Raw genomic sequence first — 26828 nt, 5'->3', positions numbered from 1 at the left:
TTGCGCGTGAAGGGAGACCCGAGGACCGGTCCGTGGCCACTTGGAAGTCACCGGATGCGAATTCGACAATCGCAGTTTTCGGGAAGTGGAGGTGATGTAAATGATAATCATAGTTTCATTGAGTTCTTGCCTGTTAAGTTTAGCGGCACATACTGGCAGATGCGATCGAGTGTCTTTGATCAAGCATCGCAGCGTAAGCATCATAATAATATAGTACATGTCAGATAGAGTCACTTCCGGTGAGCCATCCGATTCCACCATCAACGCCGATTCGCCGAAGAAGAAACCCACATCGAAAACCGTAAATCAATGCAGCCGAAATGATAACTGAGACGTGTTTTGTTGCCGTTCGTGGTGTAAGGAAACAGGAAGGAAGAGAAGAGATGGGTTGAGACGCGTCACATCTCCATCGCGTCGGTGTCTGCAGTCGCCATAGGGGCGTCGGCGACTGGCTGGGAAACGGGTGTAGAGGCAGGCGACGGCGTCAACTGGCGAGCATTGATGCGCTCACCCTCAACACGAGGAGTTGAGCCGAACATGAGGTTGCTGACAGTTCGCTCTAATGACCAGCCAACGAGCTGGCACCACTGAAGGTTATCCGAGAATAACCAGTAGCCCTGGACACCGTGTTGCTTAGCGCGTACGAGATACGCGTTGAGTGATTCCTTCTCCAACATGACCAGGACGTCGGTGAAGTCGAAATGACGCTCAATCACGCGGGAGTATGCGCGTGCCGCGTCGCGTAGGTTTGGGTTGGTCATGACGTTCTTCCAGCCTACTCCGAGAGATGCGATGAGCGTGTTGACGGTGTTGCCTTTGTCGTCGATGAGCTCTTCGGTCTTCTGAGCATCCATCTCGTTGAGGGGAGTGATTTCGACATTGGCAGTTGGGCTCATGCGGACTGACTTGCGCGATACGGCGATAGGGCGAGCTTCAGCTTCAGCCTTCTCTTCTTTCTCGACCTTCTCTTCGTACCAGGTGCCCGATTGCGACTCGGCTGCCATGGTGTAGCCAGGCTCTCCAGGGTAGATGAGCGTCATCCCCGGGCCGTACACAGGCTCGGGCTTCGGCTTTGAAGGCGATTGAGTGACGATTGATCCGACGGGTAGGTTCTCCTCCGGGTCGTCGACGTCGGCGATGGATCGTTTGCGCCCAGCGGTGGCATTGGAAACGGCGGCTAGATAGTTGAGCGAAGGCGGAGTAGGGTATTTGGGGCGGAAATTACCCATTGGTGCAGCGGCGCTCTGGTGATGCGGAAAGTAGTCCTGCGGTTGCTGGGGCGGCAGGACCACAGTTGGCGACGAGGCGTAATAGTTAAGACCCATACTGTATGTTTAGTAGTTTAGCAATGTTAGAGTTCGTGAAGGATACAAAGACCTGTCTTGATCAAGACAGGACAGTGAGCATGCGACGATATAGTAAAGTCACTATGAGCGACAAAGATGAAGGTGGATGATGGCGAGAAGGTGAGGCGCGATGGAGATAGTGGATGATGGGGATGAGTAATGGTGATGGATGGGAGTGGTAAGATGAAGAAAAACCGAGCGAGGTGTGGGAGCGTCCAAGTTATAGACAGGAGAAAGGCGGCGTGCGGAAGTTTGGCGCAAAAGAAGTGAGAGGAAGGAAGGAAGGTTTGGAGGGCACCAGAGCGGTCTTGTAAGCTGCGCACGAGTCCCGTGAGAGGCTGGCTGCGACGCGGTGAGAGGCGGCAGAATGTAGGGTAAAATAGCCCGGCGAGTGATCTCCAGGGCAAGTCTAGCGCGTATTGGCCGTCACGCGAGGGCTGCCTGCCGAATTCGGTAGGCGCCAAGGCTCTGTGTAAGGCAGGGCCGACCGGGGTCGTCGATGGAAGTTGCCGTTGATCGCGGGCTGAGCGCGTGAGTCAGCAGGGCAGGTGGTGTGGCTGTTCTGTGGCTGGTGCCCGGTCGCAGATAATCCGCGCCGGAATAGTGGCGGCGCTGCGACGCGGTTTTTGGTAGCAAAAGTTAGTGGAGGAGCTGCAAGGCACCAGACGCAAGATACCCCACGCAACTCTGTTTTCGACCCCCTCCTTCTCGTATACCGTGCTTATAGACCTGTACCGTCAAGATGCAGGCGCCAGTGGTTGTCATGAGTATGTGCAGTCGCTCACCTGAAGCTGCGACAGCCCACTAACACATCAACAGACACGCAGACCCCGGGCGGGGAGCGCCAATTTGGCCGCAAAGCTCAACTATCCAACATCACAGCAGCAAAGACGGTCGCCGACATCATCAGGTCATGTCTCGGTCCCAAGGCTATGCTGAAGATGCTGCTCGACCCAATGGGCGGTATCGTCCTGACCAACGACGGCCACGCTATCCTCCGAGAAATCGAAGTCGCACACCCAGCAGCCAAGAGCATGATTGAGCTGAGTAGGACACAAGATGAAGAGGTCGGCGACGGCACAACCACCGTCATCATATTAGGTGCGTAGATAGTGCGGGGAATTTGGGGAGCGTACACTGACAACAGACAGCGGGAGAAATCCTCGCACAAGCTCTGCCCCAGCTTGAGCGCAACATCCACCCCGTCGTCATCATTCAAGCTTTCAAGAAGGCCCTTGCCGATGCCCTCGAAATCATCAGCGAGATCGCGGTCGAAGTCGACGTCAACGACGACGAGCAGATGTACAAGATCATCAACTCCTCCATCGGCACAAAGTTCGTTTCGCGGTGGTCTGACCTGATGTGTGGATTGGCACTGAAGGCAGTACGAACTGTCTCGCTCGACATCGGCTCTGGAAAGCAGGAGGTCGACATCAAGCGCTACGCACGTATCGAGAAGATTCCCGGAGGCGAGATCGAAGACAGTGAGGTTCTGGACGGAGTTATGGTCAACAAGGACATCACACACCCAAAGATGAGGCGGAGAATCGAGAACCCTCGTGTTCTGTTGTTGGACTGCACACTGGAGTACAAGAAGGGCGAGAGTCAGACAAACATTGAGGTCAGCAAAGAGGAGGACTGGAACAGGATTCTCCAGATCGAGGAGGAGCAGGTCAAGCAGATGTGCGATGCTATTGTCGCTCTCAAGCCTGATCTCGTCATTACTGAGAAGGGTGTCAGCGGTAGGTTACATCGATTCACTCCTTTCATGGGCTTGCTAACATCGAGTAGATCTCGCACAGCACTACCTCGTCAAGGCCGACATTACTGCCATCCGTCGTGTCCGCAAGACAGACAACAACCGTATCGCGCGTGCGACCGGCGCGACGATCGTAAACTCCGTATTCGCAGCTACCGCTTCAGACATCGGTACCGAGTGCGGTCTGTTCGAGATCTCCAAGATCGGTGACGAATACTTCACCTTCCTCACAAAGTGCAAGAACCCGAAGGCATGCACTGTCCTGCTCCGAGGACCCTCAAAAGACATTCTGAACGAGATCGAGCGGAATCTACACGATGCTATGGGTGTCGCCAGGAACGTCATTTGGAACCCCAAGCTCTGCCCCGGCGGTGGCGCCACCGAGATGGCCGTCGCGGTCGGTCTAGACCGGAGAGGAAAGCTGATCGAGGGTGTCGCACAATGGCCATACAAGGCCGTCGCCGAAGCGATGGAAGTTATCCCGCGCACACTTATTCAGAACTCCGGAAACAGCCCTATCAAGGTGCTCACCCAACTGCGCGCGAAGCATGCGGAGGGCTACGAAGACGGCAAGCAAACTGGCAGTGTCTGGGGTATTGATGGCGACGCAGGCAAGGTCGTCGATATGCGGACATATAACGTCTGGGAGCCTCTTGCTGTCAAGGAGCAGAGCGTCAAGACTGCCGTCGAGAGTGCTTGCCTATTGCTCAGGGTGGATGACATCGTTGCTGCGAAATCGGCCAAGCAAGTGAGCGGTCCGATAGGCGGTGGTGATGATTAGATGTAGATACGCAAGGCGTGTTCTGCGAGATCCTTGCTATACAAGCCAGGAACTGTCGCTAGGAATGAAGAAATCACATCTGCCAACCACACATCAGACCAGGCTGTACACCAACTTGGTGAAACTCAAAACAAATTTGTGCTAAGGTTAGCATTGGTTGCTTTTGATACGATCAAAACCTGTGCGGCGACTTCCGCAGACTCATCGCTGACTGCTGATAGTTCAAGGTTTACATTGTGAGATATTCTTTTAACGTGATCCTCGCGTTCGGCGTTCTGGTGGATGGGAGATCACTTGCCGTGCCGCTCAACATGATCCACGTGCCTTATTCCGCTCAGCCTCTCAATCACCCAATCGCATCGCCCGCCTCTTTAAGTACACTTTGCGCGAAAAACTCGCCCTGCGAACTCCAACCATTCAGCCAAACCCTGCACTCTGCCACGCAAGCACATCTTCCTCCCGCGAATCAGGCTCCACACCGCGACTAGTAACGCTGCCTGATCGTGCTGCTGCGCCGCATCGCCATACTGCACTCGTGTCAACAGCTGCTAAGCACCGTGGAGATGGGCATAAGCCTCGCCAAGGCCTACCTCAAGTGCTTACATGCGCTGCGATGGTTGCTCCATGCCTTATCTGGCATCCTCAGCGGTGGTTGTGAGTTTGACGGTCTGTATGGCTCTGCCACGAATGTGCGGGCGGCCTGAAGTGTGGCTGCGTTATACGAGTTTGCCAGCTGAGCTGGAGAGATGATGGGCCTGTAAGTATATGTATAGAAGTCGTGCTGCTCAGTATGAATTCGTTCATTCCCCATCAAAGCATCTTCGGATCTCCTCAATCGTTGCATTTCAGTCTGATCTTTCCCCCAATCATTGTTGAAACTTCCCACGCTCTATCAAGAAAGATATCAATAGCCGAGTATGAATACTTTAATGCTCAGGGCGAGAAACCATCTCGAGCGGCGCGATGACTTTAAGACATGTCCACTGGAAGATACCCATGGTCCAGAGATCATTCCCTTCATCGGCAACCTCACATTCCACCAATTCGCAACGATCTTGTCCGGTGCCTGCGCCATCCTCAGCACATCGATCGTCGGTGCATTGATCGCACTTCACGCCTTCAACTACTCGAACCCAGTACAACAACGGCAGATCATCAGGATCATGCTTTTAATACCATGGGTCGCCCTTTTCTCTTTCCTGGTTGTTTGGCGAAGCGATATTGGAGAATACCTGGCCCCTTCACTCGACTTTGGTTGCTCGATCGCACTTTCGTCGTTCTTACTGTTCATGTGCGATCTTGTCCTATCGCATCAGGAAGGATTCGATGGGTTGTTTGGAGAGGGAGCCAAAGCCAAGGGCGCGCTCAAAGTGAATGGTCCAACGTGGCTCAAGGTATATTCTAACACTTCTGTCAAAGGTTTTGAGACCTTGTCTGACACTCTGCAGCGTACCTGGTACGGTGTACTCCAGTTTATACCGACTAGCATCGTCATATGGATCTCCACAGTAGTTACCCTCGCTACTGGTACCTACTGCAAGCAATCTAACGACGTGCACTTCGCCCATCTCTGGCTCACGATACTCATTGGCTACACTACAACGGCCGCTATCGTTTGTTCACTAAGGTTCTACAAGAACAACAAGAAGTTGCTACAGAAGCATCGGATCATACTAAAACTGGTTACATTCAAGGGCATCCTCGGTCTGAATTTCCTTCAATCGGTACGCTCAACAATCCCCTGAAGTAGCCAATATATATACGACATACTGACACCACCCTCACAGTTCATCATTTCGCTGCTTGCAGGCCACGGAAAGCTTGAACCTACAAAGTACATGACGTACCATGATGTCAATACCGGTCTTGCGTCACTCATTCTCGCCTGCGAAATGCCACTTTTCGCCGTACTTTTGCTCTTTGCATTCTCGCCATTACCGTATAAGCAACAGGGTAGTCCCGCCGCTGGACCACTCAATGCCATCGTCGATGCGCTCAACCTCTCAGATCTACTGTCAGCGTTCTATCGGGGCCCTATGAGATTGGTTAGGGACCAACAAACACAGATCAGGCGGCAGGAAAGTGTCAGGATTGCATTGGTCTCATCCAGTGATGAGGAAGATAGGAGAGGCCGCTCTGTCCCGTAAAGATTTCAGAAGCAGGCTCGCCAAAGGACACTTCCTTATCACTTTTCTTATCTAGAGACCCTGATCTCCCCGTGTTTGCTTCGTCGCGCTTTTCGTCAGTGAAGTAGAGCTTTGACCAAGTCAACAAACGCTTCCCCACAAACACTACCTTCAATCCTTTTCTTGCCACTTTCATTACTCTTTCCAACCTCATTGGAAGCAAATAATTACCGACAATACTAACAACTGGCTGTGATGACGCCCTCGCAAGAGGTCACGGTCGCAACCGGTGCACTGTAATTGAGATGACTCTCAATACAGTAGGCATGGATATCTAACGAAGAGCAGGTCCTTCCTTTTGTTGGCAAAAGTTCTCGTTCTGACGATCAAGTCAATTTCCACAACGACCCAGCGACCGTATTCTCATCTGCCGGCGGAGCTATGGGCGCAGATCCTTCATCACGTGGAAGACGAGTACACGCTTTGGGTCATTTGCCGACAGGTCTCGCGAACCTTCCGGGCTGAAGCCGAACGCGAGTTTGCTAAGACACGTCTTCCACAGTTGCGCATCAATTGGGCATCTATGGGAGAAATCATGCACGAAAACAGGCTGCATGAATTCGATTGCAACGTCGAAGATCTAGAATTCCAAGGTCTCACCGAGGATGGTCTACGAGCTCAGTTCACAGCCGCATTTGAATACGAAATGCGCAATCTGGAAGCACTGCAAAATCTGGAGGCGGCATATGTGCGAAGACTATACGATCGGACGCAGTACAAACCCTTGTTGGAAAAGACCCTCGCCGAGCTGATCCCCTTTCGCTACCTAGACTTCAAGAAGCGAGTCGACAGGCAATACTGGACAAGACAAATGGCTTTGATTGGCGGTTATGTCGGCAACGCCCAGCTTACGGATGTATCGATCGACCTTGACAACAAAACCATCGCTTTCGATTGGAAGACTTTTTTGAACGACTTCTTCCAGCTCACCACCTACGTTCGAGCACGAAGGCCGACTCAAGGAACCGTGAGCGACATGGCGAAACAGGCGTTCGAAGCCTTTCGTCTCCAAAAATCCCCTTACACCAAAACGCGACTGGATACGCTTCGGTTGGAGCGCAAATCGTGGGAACATGTCTATGGTGAAGAGGACGACGACTGCTATACAGAAGCGTACTTCCGCCGCATACGATCCGCACACGGCGAAGCTGGACTAGATTTCGATCTAAACAACATGATCGATGGTATGGACGAAGCAGAAATCAGGAAGACGGAGGTCAAGGCTACCGCACTCATGAGATTGTTCAGGAACATTCGGTTGATGAATAGCTTCCGTGACGGATACGAGAGCGATGCAAGCAACGGAGGAAGTTCATGAGTGTGGGCTGGTACCGACAGAAAGGCGGCTGGAGAGTTCAATGAGAAGTGCGGGACCAATGTAGGCTCCCTGATAAAGTTGGAGTGCTTGTGAAGGGGGTTATGGAAGGGCGTCTTCTTCAAATCTGTATGTAATAGGGAAACACAAATAGCCGCTCCAAGCACAACGATTACCCTAGTCGCACATGACCCGCCTCCTTCGATATCTGGAGTATCAAACCATGCCGGTTTATCCAGAAGCAGGGCTAGGCAAACGAATGCAGAACGGGAGACAATTGCCGTCACGGTAGGTGTCACAGTCTCGACTGCCACCATGCAGCCAATGCAGGAGCTGTCAAAGAGTTTGAAAAGCACTTCAGGATGCTGACAGGAGCCCAACGTCCCGCGCGCACTCGCATCTTGGCCTCAGGAATGAAAGGGTGCCTCCTGCAAGCGTTCGAGCGACGTTCATCGAGCTGGGGAAGTGTCGCACCTTCTGCGGGATCACCGCTGAAACCGTTCGCTTGAGCTCTGACACAGCTCACTCTGCGAACTTCATGGGTTTCGAAACGGTTGTCACTGCGAAAGATGCTCCGCAGTGAGTCCGCACGGCCTGTCACTCACCTGTCTAAACGAAACATGCCGACCGACTTCCTGGTGGCGGCTGCAACGTCGTCCCGCAATGCACCACGAGTATGCTCGCTAGCTAGACGGGTGTGTCACCAGCTTACGGTGGATGCGAAAAAGAAAGAAGACTAATGTCGCTGCTTCCATAGCCTTGCAGCAGGCTAATAAGCCAACATTACCCCTCTTTTATTGCCAATGAGGCCATGGCATTTCTCCGTCAGACGATTAGAGCGCATTTTGCGGCTCGTGGGTAACCTGGTTCTGGGCTCCAGGGTTAACGGCTTTGCTGCACACCTCCCACACCCGTGGAAGTTTTGCGGTGTGCGCGTGCCGGTATCGAAGACGAAGGGCAAGCTTCCAGGCTTGGGGACGCAGCCCCTCACTTACACCAACATCGCGATCTAGGCGTAAGGAAACAAGTCCTGTCTATTTTGGATAGGACGGATGCTCAAGCTCGCACATAACGAGCTTCAGATTCGGCAGATGCGCCTAACCGAAGCTGTGCGTAGCATCGGTGACTTTGCGGAAGCACACCTGGGCATGCAATGAGACGAGCACGAGACCCACGCCGCATCTCCTTCCGAAGGCTACCTGAGGACGCCTTTCCAGAACCCACGGTTGCCGTATCTTCCGTTAATCTCTGTTGAGTACCCAGTTAATTAGCCAACATTTGGGCTTGAAGCGGGGCGTTCGATAGTGCGTGCATGCCGCTATCGGGTCATTTACTGACTTTGTTCGGCCAGATCAGGTCATTTATCAGCCGTGCGATGCGTGGCGTCTGCAGCGCACAGGCGGCGGGTGAAGGCCAGGGAGGCCTGGGCGTTGTGGTATCCAACCTCCCGTTCGAGCAAGTGCAAACCCAATCCCCAAAACTGTGGGCACTTCTGCCGACGTTTGGTGTTCGTCTGGAGGGCCTGATGCTGAAACTAAAGAATCCTTCGTTGGACGTTGGTTGACTGTGACGAGCCTGAGCCAACTGCGCCGCCTCCCTAAGGCAGAATCGAGGTTTCGCTGTCAGACATCGCGATGAGCGTGGAGGCCATGTCTGCAAAAACCAACGTTCACAAGACTTAGGAGCGCGAATAGAGGCTCACCAGGTGTCTAATTTAAGTTGTTTAACTTGTAATTTAATAAGTATTTTTAGTATAGTAGCAAAGGTAGCTATACTATAAGTATAAATCCTATAATACTATAGTTACTTATTTCTAAAGTATAAAATTCTATATAAGTAGTACTTAAATTCTTTTATAATACTTTAAATATTATTTTTATTATAAAAAATATATAGCTAATTTATATACTTACTAATACTAGTAACTTTATATATAAAAAATATAAATTAGCTACTTTATTTTAGAACTTAGTCTAGTAGTAAAATAAAATACTTAAGTATATTACTACTTATTATAATACTAGTAAGCCTAACTAAAAAGAATACTAATATAAAATAAAAGCTTTAATTTATAAGTAAGCTAAAGCTAAGTCTTTTTTTATATATTTTATAGTAACTATACTAGTAAAAGTTTATATTTTTATAAAGTAAAAATATAAAGCTCTTACTTACTTTTATAACTTTATAATTAGTACTTTTAATATTAGCGTAATAATTTTTTTAATCTACTTTTAACTAAAAGTACTAAGTAACTTTAGCTAAAAAAAGTATAATAATACTATAAAGAAAATCTTACTAAAATTATAACTAAAGCTATAAAAGTAAAAAATACTTTTTTATAATAAAGAATAATTAGTTTATAATAGTAGTAGAAATACTCTAGAACTAGATAAATAATTAGTGCAATCTTAATGCCTAACACCTCTGCAGCGTAATGCTAGACACTAGGGGCAATAGAGGCTCAACACGAAGATAGAAGAGCGCCACCGGAATGCGGCTCACTAGAAGGCAGGTAATGCCCATCGTATCGCTCGCCCATCCCTGCCTTCTCATCGCAAGATTGCACGTATCAGCGCTTACAGCAGACACAAGCCTTTTAGCCAGATGCCGAGAGCGGCAAGGTGACATGCGGAAAGCGGATTACCCTGAGACGCTAAAGCCACCTCCAGGTATCACCAATTTGGCGTGCATATCGCTTCAAGGATAATAGTAGGAAATCTGGTCAGGATCATGGTCCGTGCCGATGTACCTACACATGGCGGCGCATGCGTGCCCTTGCCGGCGGGCCTGTCTAACGGCCAAGCGCGAAGGTTACAGACGAAAGTATAAGTCTGTCGAACCGCCTGGTCTAAGAGGTAGTGTAACAACGATACCAGCCTCGAGTTCTCCACGCTAGCAAAGACTAAGGGACGTCACTTCTATTTTGATATCATCGATCACTTCATCGCTCCTCTTGCATTCGGTCGCAGTACATCTTCATCGCTCCTCGGTCGCAGTATATATACCAGCCTCGCATATCGCATTACCAACAACACTTCCTCAACCTTGAGTATCGCATTACCAACGACACTTCCTCATCCTTGAGTATCATCATAACCAGTTATCATGCTCTTCTCTACCATCACTACGGCACTGCTCTTTGCCGCATCTGCCACTGCAGCTGCCCTACCAAGACCTGCCAAACCGCAATACGCTCCCGCCCGTAACCTCAACAAGATCGCCAAACTCTTTCCCCAGAGCGCTCTTCAAGCCCCAGGCGACTTGGATCTCAAGTACGTTGTGCTCGGCATCGGCACACAAAATTACACTTGCGGTTCTGATGAGAGCGCGGCTCCTGGTACTACTGGCGCATTCGGTAAGAACCCACTCAACTTGACAGGAAAGGAGCTAACAACCACCAAGCCACCCTATACGATATCGGTACGAAGCTCAACGACGAAGCATATGCCAAGTGGAAGATTCCCTCTATCACCCCTCTCGCACTCTCACTGTACGAAGTGGCTCCTGGGCTAGTCGACATGAGCCTCCGACTCCAGGGCTACGAACATATCACCGGTCACCACTTCTTCGCCGACGTAGAAGGAGCGAACACACCAACATTCGCCTTCGACAAACTGAGCACGCCATTCCCCATGACCCAAGTGGCCAAGATCAGCAACGTCAGTGCACCATCGTACGCATGCCCAGGCAAGAACGGTCTACCTGCCGTCGACTGGCTATACCTACAGCACAAGACTGGCATCACTCAGGGAGGAATCAACACCGTCTACCGTGTCGAGACTGCCGGTGGTAACAAGCCTGCTACATGCAAAGGCATGCCAGCCACATGGGAAGTCAAGTACGCTGCGCAATGTAAGTATACCCGAAACACCCACGCAGCTAGAATAGTCCACTAACATCTCACAGACTGGGTCTATGGTCCCAAGTAATAAGCGCCGAGCTTGCGACGCTCGTTTCGAGTCAGTTACGAACACTACCATTTTCTCATGCCTTCTACGATCTTTCCATAATTAGGTTAGTCGCGCGCGGCTATTTTCGTCCCGCAAGATCTACGGCAGGGCATGGATTTTTTTTCCTTGTAACCTTTCATTTCATCTCTTACATTTACGATACCCTTTGGTTTTCATGGTTCACACGACTGTGTGGGACTTCGCTGTTACTGCGGGGCATCGGCATGGCTATGGGCGTTTACGGCTTTTTGCATCTGGTGGCTGTAGTGCACAAGGATTGGGTGTGTCCTTTCGATAATCCTAAAAGCTTCTTGCTTACATTGCGGTCGCGAATACTGGAACAATGATAGTCCTCTTTATGACGCGCTTCACTGTACGATGTACCACTTATGCGAGATCAATGACAGTATCGCGAAGGGCCTGTATCGCTCGCATCTCACCATCTCTCCGTGGAAAGTGCCATGACTACGCCCAGCGAAAGCTGGCAGTAGCAAAGTGAAGAACAGTCAAGAGACATCGCCATCCCATCGTCACACAGTCAACACGGCACATTCATAGCCGCACTCCACCAACACGGTCTGCTGACATCGACCAAGTGCCGGGCTACATGCCAGGCCCACTGACCACGTTGCGGCACAACTCGCAGCATGCGGCACAGTAAGGCGCGCAAGGCTGCTTGCGCTACAATCCACACCCCATCTGACGTGCGATGCTGCCAACCTCTCATTTATCTACGACACTATCGATACCCACAACCAACTTCCCCCTAAGCCCCCCAATGTCTCTCACGCGCCTCCTTCGCACCAAAGCCAAGAAAGCCTTACCCCAATACATGACGTGAACCACTCGCCCAGCCCTACAGCCCCTTCCGTCAGCCATCATTACGAGAACTACGTTCGGATATCTGATTGGATGGAGACTATACGACACAATGGTTCGTACTACTTTGGTGGCTGTGGCAGCGGGTATTTGGCTTGGCAAAGCGGGTGTGGATGGTGTGGCACAAATCTGGTTTGAAGGCGGCTACCTAGGTCATCCGGAACTTTACTACTTGGACGCAGGACGCACATGGAGGTTTAGCGTAAACACTATCGTTATCTTGGTACTGGGAAAAAGAAACCGAAGAAAGTGGGTACGGGAATTTGGCTTCCGTGCCAATGATGTGGCGCACCTGCATCCGGTGCGATGCCAATGTATTTTTTGTTTGGATCTTCATTATGTAGCTCAGATTTATTGCACCAATGTTCACCTCTGGTCTGCCTTCTCGATGTGTTGGACAGTCACTTCTCTTGTGCGCCTGATGCCCTTCAGATCCTCTTTGTCGTCGAGGATGTTGTCCTCGCTTCCAACTCGCTCCTCAGTGACGCTGTAGACAGCATTTCTTTGCTTTGCCTGAAGGCGTGAACTCGTGAAGCAAATTACCTCGTACGCTGGTTCTGGTTGGTCCTTCCAAGTTCTCGTTGCCATTTAAGGTGCCAGTCGTTATCAGAAACATCAGTCGACACTGTAGAGGGTTTGCTGAACTACCAATCTTTTGGTCACATGTGATGCTTGAAGGGCTCGCGCCTTTCTTGAACCTTGGCTCTCGAGTTATTTGGACGCTGCGACAATATCTACAAGCATGTGATTGCTAGAAGAACGAAAATTGGCTCTCTTATTACAAACTTTAGTACTGTTGCTCGATGTATTCACTTATGATCTCCCAAAAGTCTATGCATGGAGTGCAACATCGGACTAGGTTGTGCAAGGTGTAGTGTATCATGACTTGTTGACAATCTTGGAGAGTCTGATGGCACTGATCTGTCGTGTGTGATGAGCCGAACCGATGGTGTAAATTTGGGTATTTGATCGATTTCGAACCAGCGAAAACTTCTACCAAATCTATAGCCATCCAGTCAGAAGTTAGTCATGGACCGTTAGTGATTGCGCTGCCAATTTGGATTGCGCTATTGCTTCCATGTATGGTCGAAGGCATATGAGACAGTATGTACAAACACCAATCCCCAGTATATAGTACAGTCGTTCTTGTCGTGGCTTCCAGGGCGACCACAACTCTCCGGTCAGTGGCCTGGGGAGCCCCTCAGCCTGCGCGCACCCGATCCAAGGGCTCAGACCCTGGAGTCTTTCCCCTCATTGTTGATAGTCACTTCTGTTGTGCATTTGATCTGCTTCGAATCGTGTGGATGTCCTCCAAGAATGTAGTCCTCACTTCCTGCGCGCTCCTCGCTGACAGCATAAACCTCATTCTTCCCGCCTTGTGCCGATCCTGCAGTCGCCCTCCACATCTCATATGCCTCGGTATCGGCGTTTTTATCCGTTCGTGTACCGCCCAGCGTGGTCAAGATCGATTTGCGAGGTCTGGAAGGTGGTGCGCTGCCGATGGTCCTGGCTTTGTCGCCGTCATGGAATTGATTGTATTGGTTGCTGTTTGTGGACTTGCTGATTTTTCGCAAAAGTGGCTTTAGCGTGGGTATTGAGGCGGCGATGATTCCAACATTGAGCTGAACACTGAAAGAAGAAGTCGTTAGCACTAGCTACATGCAAGCGAAGTTCATCGGGATAAGTATACTTACAAGCCCCAGAATCGTACATTGTTGTTGCTGTGCGTTATGTTAGTCAAACAGCCAGTCAAACTTGGAGAATTGGGCCATCACGTACAAATGCGAGTCCTTGTCTTTGACGATGGTGAGTTGATATACCGTCTTGACAATACCCATGACCACCGCGCTGATAGACAGTGAGTAATGGAATGCGGGCACTGAGTATGTGATGAACTCACACATAGCCTAAGCTGAGTACAGCTATCAAGCTGATTCTCATCCGTGAAGACATCTGGAGATTCCATACAATTGGTATGGGCAATGTGGCGAAGCAAACATCAGTGAAGATGTTGAAGGCTACCAATGTATTAGCCAATGCATCTCCGATCATCGCAGTTGTAGCCTTACCCGAGTTTGCTATTCCAAAGTGCATAACATACTTCAACGGATAGCAAGTGTTCGCGTACTTGGGATCCCAGAAGCCAGAGAAATGCTTGCAGCGTACGAAGAAGGTTAACCAGGCGAGAACGGTATAAAAGATTACAAAGCCTAACAGCATGTTGTTAGAACGATACACCATGCCAAAGCCGTGCAGCAGAAAAGAGACTTACCAATCAATGCCCACAATGTGCGTGAGTACCATCTGTGGTTGCTCAACCGGAGTAAGAAGAAAGCGATTGAGATCTTCAACAATCCGAGCGCGCCCATAGCAGAAATGATGCTTTGCCAAAAGGCGATTTGGTCCCAGATGCGTCTATCATCCGGCGAAAGGGTCGCGGTGTGTCGACCAAGACCGTAGGGCCCTTGCAAGAAGAAGCAGATCCAACCGACCAGAGCCCCAAGCTATTGTAGTGAGCATTGCAGATCAGTGATTGCGAGCAGAGGATGGGTACTCACAACAGCTAGGACGATCACATAGTCGTCTCGTCCGGGCGTTTTAAGCAGGCCTATGCGTGCATAAAGACGAAGACCGACGCTGATCAGGGCGAGGATATGGAATACACCAGTAAGGGCGAGGAAGCGAGTAAGGTTGCTTTGTGCTGCCCACTGAGGATCTAAATCCGCCTGCGATGATGGTGCAGTCATGACTGCATAGAAAGAATATGAGAGGCCGTCAAAACATCCGACTGGAGAACGACGAGATGCAGCCTTGAGGGTGAGGCTGTGTTTAAAGCGGTTCAGGTATGTAACTTGACCACCAACCACAAGCACAATTAAACACCAGGTCTTCCCGCGTCGCCGCTCGTAGCGAGGTAGATCCAAGGTTGGCGTCTATAGGATAAAACGGCTTTCTATGGAACATCTAGGGGTGACTACGCCGCGGCTTCGCATGAAATCACCATATGATACCCAGGTGACTGGTTCCAGCTTCCTGAACCATGAGTTCGGGGAGCAGATGCCGTGTATTTGCACCAATTCGCCTTCAGGATTTCGGAGCATACCCTCTTCACGCAGTTGGTTTCTAATCGAGAGCCCAGCAGTATGGGTCAGAAGACGAGTGCTCCTTCGGCGATGGCCAACTTCCGTTCGCCACCTCGCGTGCGTTGTATGTACGTTTTACGACGGAACAGCCATGTCACATTGGTGATGTGATTGGCGGAGGCACACTCGCAGCAGCCGGATCCCAGTTGGAGTGTCCTCGGAACCGGCATCAGGCAGGTTAAATCTCCTACACCCTAGCGACGCCGCGATCCTTCAAAGCCCAGATGTGGTACCATATCCGAGAAGACATTATCAGAGGTCCTAGTACGATAGTAGAGCTGTTGACATGTAAGGGGTTCGCGTGTTCCCGTAGAAGGATTTATGGGAGACTCGGGTCGCCCTCGTCGGGAGTTCTGCCGAAGAAGACGAATGCCACGGTTCCTCCGCATGTCGACTTTTGCGCTCCTTATCGATCATCCTAACATTGATATCTGAAGGCACCGGAGGCGGCAGAGCGAAACAGATGGTATTGCAGAGTGAGGCTCGGAACCTCGGGAGAATGGCAATGTTGCTAGTGTGCCGTCCCACACGGGACGCGGCGTTCGAGGCGGTCGAGCCGCGACGCACGATCCAGCTGGCGCTCACAGCTGCGGCGTAGCTATCTCACCACCAGGGCACCTGCAGCATCTAGCCTCTGTGGGACGACCCAACATGTCGCCGCGATCCTTTTCGATAGAGTGGCCCGCTCGCATGGGATTCGGGAATTTCGGAATCTCAGCGTCAACACATGGAAAGATCATCCCCCAAACCCTTCATTCCCTATGTATGCAGTAATCACAAACCTGCGTCGGTACATAAGATCTTCCGACCACGTGTACCACGTGTGAGCAATCGATGTCGTGCTCGCAGCTCATGAAGCCCACCAGCATGTTACCCGTGCGTCGATCCTGCGAGTACTCGCTTAGCGACGGTGGGCCTCTCTCGTTCAGCAATGTCCTTCGCATTGAGAATCACTTTCCCGCAAGGCAAGTAGAGAGAATCCGACAGGATCACTAGGTGGCTTCTACACCTCGATCAGGCTTACATGATCAAGACCAACCCAGCGAGCTCACAGGTACATGCCACTTCGAAGACCAAGGGATGGTGTCTTGCAGATTGCATCTGCAAACCCTTCGTACCTCGCAGATCACACCCACCGGCTCATACCACTCGGGAATACCACAATTGGCCTTTGCGCCGCACAGCACACCGGGTTTATGCTAAGGCAGCCAAAATCCTCAGCTACATCTAGAATGTCGCCCGTCAGCGACCATGACTAGCAGTCCTCACCTCATCCGCAGGCTCCAGTCGAGATAGCTTGTGGTCGCCTCTTCGGCTGTAAGTGTCCGAACCCAGTCTCTGCATGCGTCTGTAGAGCTTGGAGGTGCTCCTCGGTGGCGCGGTATCGGCAGTCGAGCATATTAAAAGCCATATCCCCCACCATACATGAACTTTCTCATCGCTCAGCCAAGCAACGGAAGTCGCTCTCAATTATCTTTCTCGTTCATCTAACGTCACACTCAAGATGCGTCTATCCAGCCTTCCAACTGCCCTTCTGGCATTCGCCGGTGCTGCCCAATCTCTAGCAGTCGAAAAGAGGGACTTGCTTTCGGATCTTCAGAACCAGGCTCTTGAAAACCTCAAGGCTGCGGAGAAGAATGGTACCCTCGAGAAAAGAGGTAGCTGCTCTATTTTCAATGCGTCTGTTCGCAAGGATTGGTAAGAACCTCCAGCATCTCTTTGTCTAATAAGACTAACACGCGCACAAGGGCTATCATGAGTGCGAAAGAGCGAAAAGCATACATCAGTGCCGTACAGTGCATGTTCGATGCTCCATCTCAATCCGATCCCACCCTGGTACCTGGTGCAAAGACCCGCTACGACGACTTTGTCGCACAACATATCAACCAAACGTTAACGATCCACGGAACCGGTAACTTCTTGAGTTGGCACAGGTACTTTGTACATGGCTACGAGAAGGCGCTGCGAGAAGAATGCGGATACAAAGGCTACCAGCCCTACTGGAACTGGTTCGCCCACACGGATGACCTGACCAAGCACCCTGTATTTGATGGTTCAGCGACAAGCATGGGCGGCGATGGAGAGTATGTGAAGCATAATGGAAGTGCAGGCGGCAAAGGCACGATTGCGCTGCCTTCCGGCGCAGGAGGTGGATGCATAAAGGATGGTCCGTTCAAGAAGTAAGTCCGGGATCTCAGCCCTATAGTATGCGACATTTCTAACAAATTCAGCTTGCAAATCAACCTTGGTCCTGTCTCTCCAGCAATGGCTGGCGAGGTACCCGTCAAATCGCCACTCGAATGGAACCCACGTTGCGCAAAGAGAGATCTCACCTCATACGCATCCTCCACATGGATGACTTTTGAGAACCTCTACAACGTCACCCTTGGAACGGCCTCCAAGAACGTTGGACGCTTCCAGGACGAGCTCCAGGGACGTTTCCCTGACGGCTTCCTCGGTATGCACGGCGCAGGCCACTTCGCAATTGGAGGTGACGGCGGTGATGTTTTCAGCAGCCCCAACGACCCTGCTTTCTTCCTACACCACGCAATGGTGGACCGCGTATGGTGGCTCTGGCAGGCGCTCCATCTCGACCAAGCCAAGTCCGTTGCTGGCACCATCACCATCTTCAACCAGCCACCCAGCCGTGACGCTAGGCTTGACGACCCTATTGAGATGAACTACCTCAATCTGGACCCTACAACTATCGAGGATATGATGAGCACACTAGATGGAGAGCCGCTGTGCTACATTTACTTGTAGAGCGTCACCATTGTGGTGTATGTCTAATGAATAATTCTACCAATTCCAAAATACGCGAAATTTCCTGGTATTGGTGATGCTCGATGATCATGACTTGACCATACTGAGTGTATGGATGCTCAGAAATTGATAGAGCCGTGGACTGACTCGTACCTGTACCCACATTCTGCAGCCCGCTGATTGGTCCGATCACCACAAGCCATCCCCATCCGCTATCGCCATCCTACTAACACATCCAATAAAACAAAACAACCTACAATTTCCTCTCCAAATGCCCCCAAAAACATGCCCAAACAGCCCATCACCATAATCGGCGCGGGCATAGCCGGCCTAACCCTAAGCCGCAGCCTTCTCCACCGCGGCATCCCCAGCATAGTCTTCGACAAAGCGCCCCCAAACCGGCGAGGCTTCAACTACGCCATCACCCTGCACTCCACCGCCTACAAACCCTTATTGGAAATCCTGAATCTCAGTGACACAGCATTCAAAGCCCGCGTCGCCATCGACGCCGAAGATGGCGGAGTAGGAAAACATGGCGAAAACATAGACATACCCAGCCACGGCGGTTTATATGACACCTCCACGTCTTTCCGCGCCAATCGCGCGATATTCGAAGATCTGCTAAGTCAAGACCTGGATATCCGGTTGGGCTATTCCCTCCAATCAGTCAAAAGCACGCCCACGGGACCGAGATTGCGCTTTGCCAATGGCGAGACGTGGGAGGGCGGAGAACTCGTCGTAGGCGCCGATGGTGTGCATTCCAGTTTACGCAAACTGCTACTGCCGGAGAAGTCAAGAGTGGATGTTCTGCCTTATGCTGTGTACTACGGGAAGAGATGTATCATGCGGAAGGACTTCAACAGTATCTTTGGGGGCAGGGCGGAGGGAAACCAGGGGAGGAATGTTTGGCAGACGACCAAGGGGGATGTGGTGCTTACTGTTAATGTGGATAAGAAGGAGGATAAGAAGGTTTGGGTTAGTTGGATCTACTCGCGGAAGGCGCGTGGGGAGACGGATCCGCTGTTCAATCCTGCTAGGTCAACGAATGCGGCTGAGAAGATACCTTTGGAGTTTTTCAAGGAAGTCCGCGCTCAGAATATCTTTGGTTATCCTTACGCGGCGATGGTCGATGTGCAGAGTATGCGCAGCGATAGGATATTGCATTGGCTGATGCGGACAACGTCTACGCCGTTGCCTGAATTGCATGACTTGCTCGCGAAGAATGGCGTGTGTCTGTTGGGTGATGCAGCACATGCAGAGCCTATTTTGGGAGGTAATGGAGCAAACGCTTCAATCATCGACGGCTTGAGTCTTGCGGATGCCATTGCGAGCGGTGAAGATGATGGTATATCGAATTGGTACAACGACCGCTATCCGAAGTGGGTGCAAGGGGCTGAAGAGAGTCAAGCAAACCTCGCGAAAATGCATGGGTCACTACGGCCAGGTGTGAACCTTTAAGTTGATCATATTTTGTAGCTAGAGAAATGTGGGCAGCCAAAGCCACCACGTACTCAATTCGCTACCAGAAGCATGCTGACACGCATTTTTTCACCGTTCATTCATACCATAGCCGCCTGTGTCGAGATAGATGAGACCGTTTACCAGCCACCACCACCAGTCGCGCCGCCAGCATCACCCCAAGAAGCATCTCCACCAGCGGCAGCAGCAGTGTCGCCGCCAGAGGCATCGTTGCCCCAGCCACCACCGCCATCACCACCGTCCTCGGCAACCGGCTGCGGGCAGCGCTTGATGGTGTGACCCATCTCTTGGCAGTTGTTACACTTGACCTTGGACCAGTCCTTGGGCTCGGGGCAGTCGCGAGAGAAGTGACCGGTCTTCTCGCAGTTGCGGCAGAGGGCTTTGTCAGGGTTCTTGGGCTGATCACAGTCCTTGGCCATATGCTCGGTGGAGTCACAGTTTCGGCAGGCCCGGGCGGCAACGTTGGGACACTGTGGTCGTTAGCAAGGACTAGAGACGGGTTGTTAGACAAGTGTACTTACATCCTTGGAGAAGTGACCGGTCTCGTTGCACTTGCGGCACTCGACACCTTCAGCAGAACGAGGTTCAGGACACTCCTTGGAGTTGTGACCCTCCTGCTTGCAGTTCTTGCAGGCGTAGGGGTTGATGCGCTCCTTGGGACAGTCGCGTGCGCGATGGCCGTTCTCCTTGCAGTAGACACACTGGATCTCGGGAGCAGTGTTCTCGCGCTCAGCTTGCTCTTGCTTGCAGTGCTTGCGTACGTGACCAAGCTCACCACAGTTGCCGCACATCGGGACACCACAATCCTGGACGTAGCCACATGATGCAAGACGCTCCATGTTCTCGGCGGGATCTTTGGGCCAGCCTGTAGCCATCTTGGCGCGACGGGGCTTGGCAGAGAACTGGATAGAGAGGACGAACTTGCAATCAGGGTTACCGATGAGGTCGATGATGGTCATGTTGGGGGCGATTTCCTGCTCCTTGGCGATGAGGAAGACTGCAAGTCCATCTTCGCGGAGAGCTTCCTCGACGCCCGGAAGACTGAAGGCATCCATGGTAGCGCGAGCGTATGCCTTCAAGCAGACACGGAAGACATCGAGGTCCTTGGCTTTGGCCGCGTCGATGAGGGCGATCCAGGCAGCCTCATCATCCATCTCGGGGACGCCAGACCAGTTGACAATGCGACGGGACTTGCAGTCGACAGCACGATGACCTTGTTGATCGCAAAGCTTGCAGGTGCCCTCGAAAGGGCGCTCAACGCGCTCGTTGGTACAATCCGCTTTGTTGTGACCGACTTGGCCGCAGTTGAAGCACTCGCCAGTGAGGCCGCCTCCGCCGCCCTCAGGCTTATCGGGGCAGTCGCGAGCGAAGTGACCGGTCTGCTTGCAGCTACAGAACATGTCAGTATCGTCACAGTAGCCAGGCTGTATGGTCGGATCGTGTTTTGCTTACATTCGGCAGCCGTCATCGCCAGCATCACCTCCACCACCGCCGGCGTCACCACCACCCCAAGAATCTCCAGCACCAGCGTCGGCGCCAGAATCACCGCCTGGGGCAGGATCCCATGAAGAGTCACCGCCTGTTGTCATGTTAGTACAGGCTGGGGGAAGTCGCGGTGTCACAAACCTGCAGTCGCACCAGTATCGTCCCAGCTCATAGCTGCGGTTGTCGGCGAAGCAAAGGTTGACGTCGAATTGAGCAGATGAATGCGATTGTGAGCGGAGATAGAGGGAACTTGAAAGAGGGGAGATGGAGTGTCGGGGTTGAAAAATTGTTGTTGTGGGCGCAACTGCTCTGTTGATATAGGCGGCAGGCCCGTGCTGAAACTCAGCGATGACGACACAGGTGAAGGTGAAGCAGAAAGGGAAAATGAGTGTCAGCAAGAGGAAAGATAGGTGTACCGCACACAGGAAGTCTCACTACATACCAATGCAGTAAGAGAAGGTGAAGTGGGTACTTGGGTATGAAGAGAAGGTAACGTGACGAAGGCCGCTTTGGGACGACAGTGAGAGAATCACCTACCGAAAAGAGTAGGAGCAACGACGAGATCGTGAACGCTACGAGTATGCATGATAAGGCAAAGACATTGAACAGGCATTTGGCTCATGAAATACGTAAACACTCATCCTACACGCCAAGGTCGCGTGCTTTCCCAGAAGCTGGTATCATGTCATGAATCTCACAACGAAGAGGCCGAATGCCTTCACGGCAACATGCTCAACCCAACCCAGTACCTGAACTCCAAACAATGACGTCAAACTTAGAACAATGAGCGATCATACACCGCGGAACTAAGATGTTGTTAGTATATGTTGGATAACGGCAACTGAATGTCTCAAAGGTGTCACTTACCATTCGCACGACCAAGAACCACATAGCTCCAATGAATCTGAAAGCAGCCAAACCGGCAACACTGTATAGTACTACCGCCAAATAGATGGTGGCAGCGTCGTTCTGCTTCTTCTGAGCCTCGTCGGGACTACTGACGGTGAGCTCCAGGCCACCCGACTGCAGAACCAAGGCCGATAGACCCAAGTTGCAGAACATCCAGAAGAGCACGACACCGGATCGGAAACCCTTGTAGTAGTCTTCTTGCTTCTCGCTGGCTGACGGCACCTTCTTCTCTTCCTTCCACTTTGCGCTGAAGACGCGGAGCTCAGTCTCGTATTGGGTGTTGAGATCGGCATCGTCAGTTGGTGCCTGAATATCCGCTTTACCATCAGCCTTGGTGGTGACTGAAGGAAGCTTCTCCGGCTTGTCGTCTCCTTTGGTACCCCAGGTGATGTCGTGAGTATTGCAGAAGGCGTAGACGTTGAGAATGTTGATGTAGGTGGGTGTCATAAGCAGGTACTGGAAGAAAGAGGTGAACATGTGCCATGGGTCCAAGAAGATGATGGAGACCACTAGCCACATGACGTACGTCGACAGCAGTGATATGATCAATGTAGCAAAGATCTTATCCTTGAAAAGATCTGCCGCGTTGAAGCCACCGTTGGTTTCGATCTGTCCTTGTACGGAGCGAACGGTGATGAAGATGGACGCGAACATGAGGTATGCCATGATGATGCACCAAAAGTAGACCATGGACATGTACCACTTATTGGAACCTTGAGGCCGATTACCGAGTGATAATATGAAACATGTTATCAGAACAGCAATGTAGAGCCACTCGAAGACGATAAAGAGAACTTTACCCGCGGTACCGAGTTCGTTTTGTAAAGAGGCAGTGAGAATGCGGAAGACCAGGAAGAAGTTACCGAGAGCGAACCAGGCGAAGATCATGCTGATAGTTTGGTAGACAAACTCAACGAGGAACATGGTTTTGCGCAAGAAAGAGTGATCGCTGCGGAAGATGTCGAAAGAGTGGGCCAGGGCGTAGACAGCAGCGAAGAAGGATCCGTTCAACCAACGACGACGTTGACTGATGAACTCGGCCATGGTGGTCGGTACATCCGTCTCTCCGGTAGCAGACTTGACGTACTGCAGGATCCAATGGCAGTTCCTCTTGGAGACCAACTCGAAACACAGGATACGGTCCTCAGCCAGGTACATGTTGGCTGTGAAGATACCAGCGTTGGCGCCGTGCATCTTCTCACCAGCAAAGTACTTCTCCAGTGGTCCTTGTCCTGTCTTGTCGTTCTGAAGCGCAACGTAACGGTAGGCCGAGAAAGCACCGGGAAGCACAGAAATGAAACCAAACGCTGATTCAAGAGGCTTGTCCAGAATGTTGCTCATCTTGTACTCAAAGTTTTGCGTCGCTACCAATGGGTTCAAAAGCTTCTTTCCGTGGACAAGCATAGCTTTGATTTCACCACAAGCACCTGCACACATGGGCTCAAGATCGAATGCCTTCCATAGCTGGTAGACAGAATCTTTGCCAGGCTTTGTACCAGCATCGATAAGCACACAGACATTAGGATCTAGCACAGCTCCGAAGGCCTGGAAGAACCATCGATGCGAGTTGATCTTCTTCTGGTTCTTCTCCTTGAGACAGAAGAGCATCTGCACTGGAGTGTTGCCCTTCTTGACACCAACGACACCCTTCTTGATGTCGAGCGTCATCTGCGTGGTGTACTCGTAGATATGGGCAGTCACATCCTTGCCGTTGACTTGCTGCTTGGCAATGCCGTCCTGGTAGACACCGAGCGCTGCTAGCACGGCGCGGGTCCGCGGGTTGATCTTGGCACGACCATCGCTGACGACGCAGACTACGATCTTCTTCCACGCGTCCTTGCCCCACGTCTTGCTGTTGGTTCGCGAGTTCATGTACTCAATGTTCTTGATGACACCAATCATTGTCCGCGCAAACAGTTCGTCTTCCTCGTTGTACATGGTAATAACGATGAACAGCTCGGTATGCCTTGGCTTTGCGAAAAGCTTCTGGCGCAAAGTGAAGCGCTCCGCGTCGAAGTCTGCAGGGTCGCATGTGGCGGCCGAGTAGCGCATATGGGTGAATTCGTCACGCTCTGGGGGCTGTGCATGCGGAACCTGGTTCAGTAACCGCGGTGGAATCGGGCAATCGAGCACCAAGTTGCCCTTGAACAATTGGACCTCCTTGACGGTCTTCCATCGCTTTATTGGGGCGGGGCTTGGTGTAGGCGCAGGTTCATCATGAAACGGGTTCTCTGGGTCCATGTCCTCTGGATCATGAGGATCTGGGCCATATGAATTGGCGCCGTGTATCATGGGTCTGTTCATATCCTCATCTTGCCAGTAGTGTGTTGGCTGTGTTCCGTAGCCCGCGCCTGGGCTCTCGTCGTGGTGTGGAGTTGGGTCGTAAGGCTGGTTGTAGTAGGCATCGTGATGCGCTTGGGGATCGAGGGAGTAGTCCGAGTCGTGTCGTTGCGGTCGTGGGTCGTAATCGTCGTGATAGTTGCCTGCTGCGTAGGGAATGTTTTCTACTGAGTACTGTTCGGGTGTTAGCCTGCTGATCTCGCTGCTTGACCCATATTGGTTCTCGTGGTGCGATACATACACTTGGTTGTAATGGCAAGCGGTCGCCGGAAGCTGCTGCTGGGTTGGGTCCCATAGGGATCTCGAGGATGCCCGAAGGCTGTGGTGAAGCATAGCGGTCTTCTAGTTGATAGCCACGGAGAGGCTGGCCTGGCGAAGGAGTCCGCCCGTTGTTTCTTCGTGGGTCCATCTCGTACGGGTCGTCGCTACCACCTGGTGCGCCTTGCAATACCGTTAGTCTGGCTGACAGCTGAGGCACCTCGTGGATGGCAGAAGGCCTGTTTGGCGGTTCGTGGAAAGTGTCAAGATCGCCTGGCCGCAACCATGCGACCGCGAATCCGCTAGGAGGCTACTCACCTAATCGGTTGTATGACATGGTGGTGTGTTTCTGGTTGGTGCTGCGCCTTCAATCTTTCTGCGGCAATGCGACGGACGGCTGAACAAGCCAAAACACAAATACAAGGGGTTGCCCAGCGAAAAGGCTAAAAGATGCGACGGTTGTGGTGTGCTATCGTATAGGCGTCGAGGGAATAGCGACTGGTATATGCCCGTGTTTCAGATACGTCTGGTGCAGTTTGGTGGGTCGGAAACGCGCCGAGTCGGTTGCGTGGAGCAACGGCGGGTAGGGAATGATGTAAGAAAGCGCAAGTAACCGGCTTCTTCACAATGCGCGACTGGGGCCTCAAAGTCAATAGAGATGAAGATGCTGGGATTGAGTTCAGCAATGAAAGGCTCGCTCCTCGAGGGTTCGCACATTCACGTCCACCTGAGCAGCTGCCAAGCAAGCACTCGCTGCGCAATCGCGGGGAGCGCCACACTTCACAGCCCTGCTATTACGAAGCCCGAATCTATTTCCGTCAAAGCTTTAGGTTATCAACGGGTGTGAAAGTGCCGGAGATTATCGCTATCGATAGTTAGCTGCGAGTACATGTTGACAAGATGACATGGCGGTTGCTTCCTGTCGCCGTCATCTTCTCAGTTCTGTCAGTTTGCACCTGGTATCCCAGCAAGTCATGAGGCACATGCAGATGCGGCTCTAGCAGCTTCAACGACTTCGGCGACCCCACACAGCCGAAGTGACAAGTCATCTGCTCATCGCAAATGTTTGTTGCCGTAGTGCAAGAGTGGGTGTCCTTGTCGAGGGTTACATCACACCGCTCGAGCCTACGCGTATGTAGCAAAAGCAATCTGACCCCTCAATCCGTAAACATACCAGATTTGTAATGCACGGATGATCGTCTGTATCGCGTACGACGTGCTCGAGCAATGTTCCTGTCGATCCCACGTCATGTTGCGGCGGAGCACACCAACCATGTAGAGGAATGCTGCATCGCTGTGCAGTTGATTTACTTTTGCGACATTGTCAGTAGGTACACTTTAAGTGTATCAGCTTGCAATGTCATCTAGTCTATTGCGAGTGGAAATGGCCAGGCTTGCTGTGAGAAATCACTTTACCTGACGAGGCTAATCCCGATGATACTCCGCCGTCCCCAGATCCTCTCAGATCGCTCGTAGCTCCACCAGGCTCAAGCATAGACAAACCCTCCCATCCACCAAGCACGCAACCGGCCGAGACATATCCCAAAACACCACGATGAGCGATTCTAAATCCCCCAAACCCGTCTCCGTCCTATTCGTCTGCCTAGGAAACATCTGTGCGCCTTCTCTCCCCCATATCCTCACGTCCACCCTCTAACACCCCACAGGCCGTTCAACAATGGCAGAAGGCGTCTTCCAATCCCTCACCACCAACCCCCCACACCCCCTCATCTCCACAATCGACTCCTGCGGCACCGGCGCCTACCACCTCGGCTCCAGCCCCGACTCCCGCACCATGGCGACCCTCCGCAAAAACGGCATAACCTCCTACCGTCACTCCGCACGCAAATTCTCCCCCAGCAGCGACTTGGAGAAGTTCGACTACATACTCGCCATGGATGATGAGAATCTAGCGGACTTAGAGGCGTTAAGGCAGAGGGAGTTGAAGAAGGCAGATGTGGATGAGGAGAGTTTGGGGAGGGTTATGCTGTTTGGCGAGTTTGGGGGGAAGATGAGGAAAGGGAGGAGAGGAGAGAAGGGCGAGGAGATTGATGATCCGTATTACGGGGGTGATGATGGGTTTAGGATTGCGTATGAGCAGTGTGTTAAATTCAGCAAAGAGTTTTTGGAGAGGCTGGAGAGGGGCGAACTAAGCTGAGGGACTGGGATGTAGGATGAGATAGTTCACGCGATGGCGGGAGAATGGTGTAGGTGTGAAGTGGTTGTGTGTGTTTA

The 26828-nt window shown here is 51.8% G+C and overlaps 10 protein-coding genes across 10 annotated transcripts; 6 read left to right on the top strand and 4 right to left on the bottom strand.

Annotated features, from left to right (window-relative positions):
* Positions 1–398: 398 nt before the first annotated feature.
* J4E85_006642 (uncharacterized protein) lies at positions 399–1229 on the bottom strand (the record flags this gene model as incomplete). Its single annotated transcript, XM_051470878.1, has 1 exon — positions 399–1229. One exon carries the CDS (start codon positions 1227–1229, stop codon positions 399–401), a length of 831 nt encoding a protein of 276 aa, XP_051325088.1.
* Positions 1230–2088: 859 nt separating this feature from the next.
* CCT3 (T-complex protein 1 subunit gamma) lies at positions 2089–3886 on the top strand (the record flags this gene model as incomplete). Its single annotated transcript, XM_051470877.1, has 4 exons — positions 2089–2113; positions 2166–2447; positions 2498–3088; positions 3138–3886. The coding sequence occupies 4 exons, from the start codon at positions 2089–2091 to the stop codon at positions 3884–3886; spliced, it is 1647 nt and encodes a 548-aa protein (XP_051325087.1).
* Positions 3887–4815: 929 nt separating this feature from the next.
* Positions 4816–7390, top strand: J4E85_006640 (uncharacterized protein; the record flags this gene model as incomplete). The annotated part of the gene is made up of 4 exons (XM_051470876.1): positions 4816–5280; positions 5335–5610; positions 5674–6029; positions 6361–7390. 4 exons carry the CDS (start codon positions 4816–4818, stop codon positions 7388–7390), a joined length of 2127 nt encoding a protein of 708 aa, XP_051325086.1.
* Positions 7391–10492: 3102 nt separating this feature from the next.
* Positions 10493–11316, top strand: J4E85_006639 (uncharacterized protein; the record flags this gene model as incomplete). The annotated part of the gene is made up of 3 exons (XM_051470875.1): positions 10493–10742; positions 10790–11239; positions 11294–11316. 3 exons carry the CDS (start codon positions 10493–10495, stop codon positions 11314–11316), a joined length of 723 nt encoding a protein of 240 aa, XP_051325085.1.
* A 2129-nt stretch (positions 11317–13445) lies between these two features.
* On the bottom strand, positions 13446–14436 carry J4E85_006638 (uncharacterized protein; the record flags this gene model as incomplete). Its single annotated transcript, XM_051470874.1, has 3 exons — positions 13446–13845; positions 13996–14064; positions 14117–14436. 3 exons carry the CDS (start codon positions 14434–14436, stop codon positions 13446–13448), a joined length of 789 nt encoding a protein of 262 aa, XP_051325084.1.
* Positions 14437–16863: 2427 nt separating this feature from the next.
* Positions 16864–18122, top strand: J4E85_006637 (uncharacterized protein; the record flags this gene model as incomplete). Its single annotated transcript, XM_051470873.1, has 3 exons — positions 16864–17057; positions 17108–17539; positions 17591–18122. 3 exons carry the CDS (start codon positions 16864–16866, stop codon positions 18120–18122), a joined length of 1158 nt encoding a protein of 385 aa, XP_051325083.1.
* Positions 18123–18407: 285 nt separating this feature from the next.
* Positions 18408–19580, top strand: J4E85_006636 (uncharacterized protein; the record flags this gene model as incomplete). The annotated part of the gene is made up of 1 exon (XM_051470872.1): positions 18408–19580. One exon carries the CDS (start codon positions 18408–18410, stop codon positions 19578–19580), a length of 1173 nt encoding a protein of 390 aa, XP_051325082.1.
* Positions 19581–19720: 140 nt separating this feature from the next.
* J4E85_006635 (uncharacterized protein) lies at positions 19721–21258 on the bottom strand (the record flags this gene model as incomplete). The annotated part of the gene is made up of 4 exons (XM_051470871.1): positions 19721–20071; positions 20123–20990; positions 21054–21180; positions 21228–21258. 4 exons carry the CDS (start codon positions 21256–21258, stop codon positions 19721–19723), a joined length of 1377 nt encoding a protein of 458 aa, XP_051325081.1.
* A 619-nt stretch (positions 21259–21877) lies between these two features.
* On the bottom strand, positions 21878–24930 carry J4E85_006634 (chitin synthase I; the record flags this gene model as incomplete). Its single annotated transcript, XM_051470870.1, has 4 exons — positions 21878–21892; positions 21954–24509; positions 24577–24776; positions 24912–24930. The coding sequence occupies 4 exons, from the start codon at positions 24928–24930 to the stop codon at positions 21878–21880; spliced, it is 2790 nt and encodes a 929-aa protein (XP_051325080.1).
* Positions 24931–26148: 1218 nt separating this feature from the next.
* On the top strand, positions 26149–26751 carry J4E85_006633 (uncharacterized protein; the record flags this gene model as incomplete). Its single annotated transcript, XM_051470869.1, has 2 exons — positions 26149–26209; positions 26261–26751. The coding sequence occupies 2 exons, from the start codon at positions 26149–26151 to the stop codon at positions 26749–26751; spliced, it is 552 nt and encodes a 183-aa protein (XP_051325079.1).
* Positions 26752–26828: the final 77 nt, after the last annotated feature.

The sequence above is a fragment of the Alternaria conjuncta genome, assembly GCF_024043145.1.
Source record: "Alternaria conjuncta strain BMP 0040 chromosome Unknown scaffold_9, whole genome shotgun sequence".
Lineage (NCBI taxonomy): Eukaryota > Fungi > Ascomycota > Dothideomycetes > Pleosporales > Pleosporaceae > Alternaria > Alternaria conjuncta.
The sequence above is the reverse complement of the archived record's forward strand: the minus strand, read 5'-3'. Positions and strand labels throughout refer to the sequence as shown.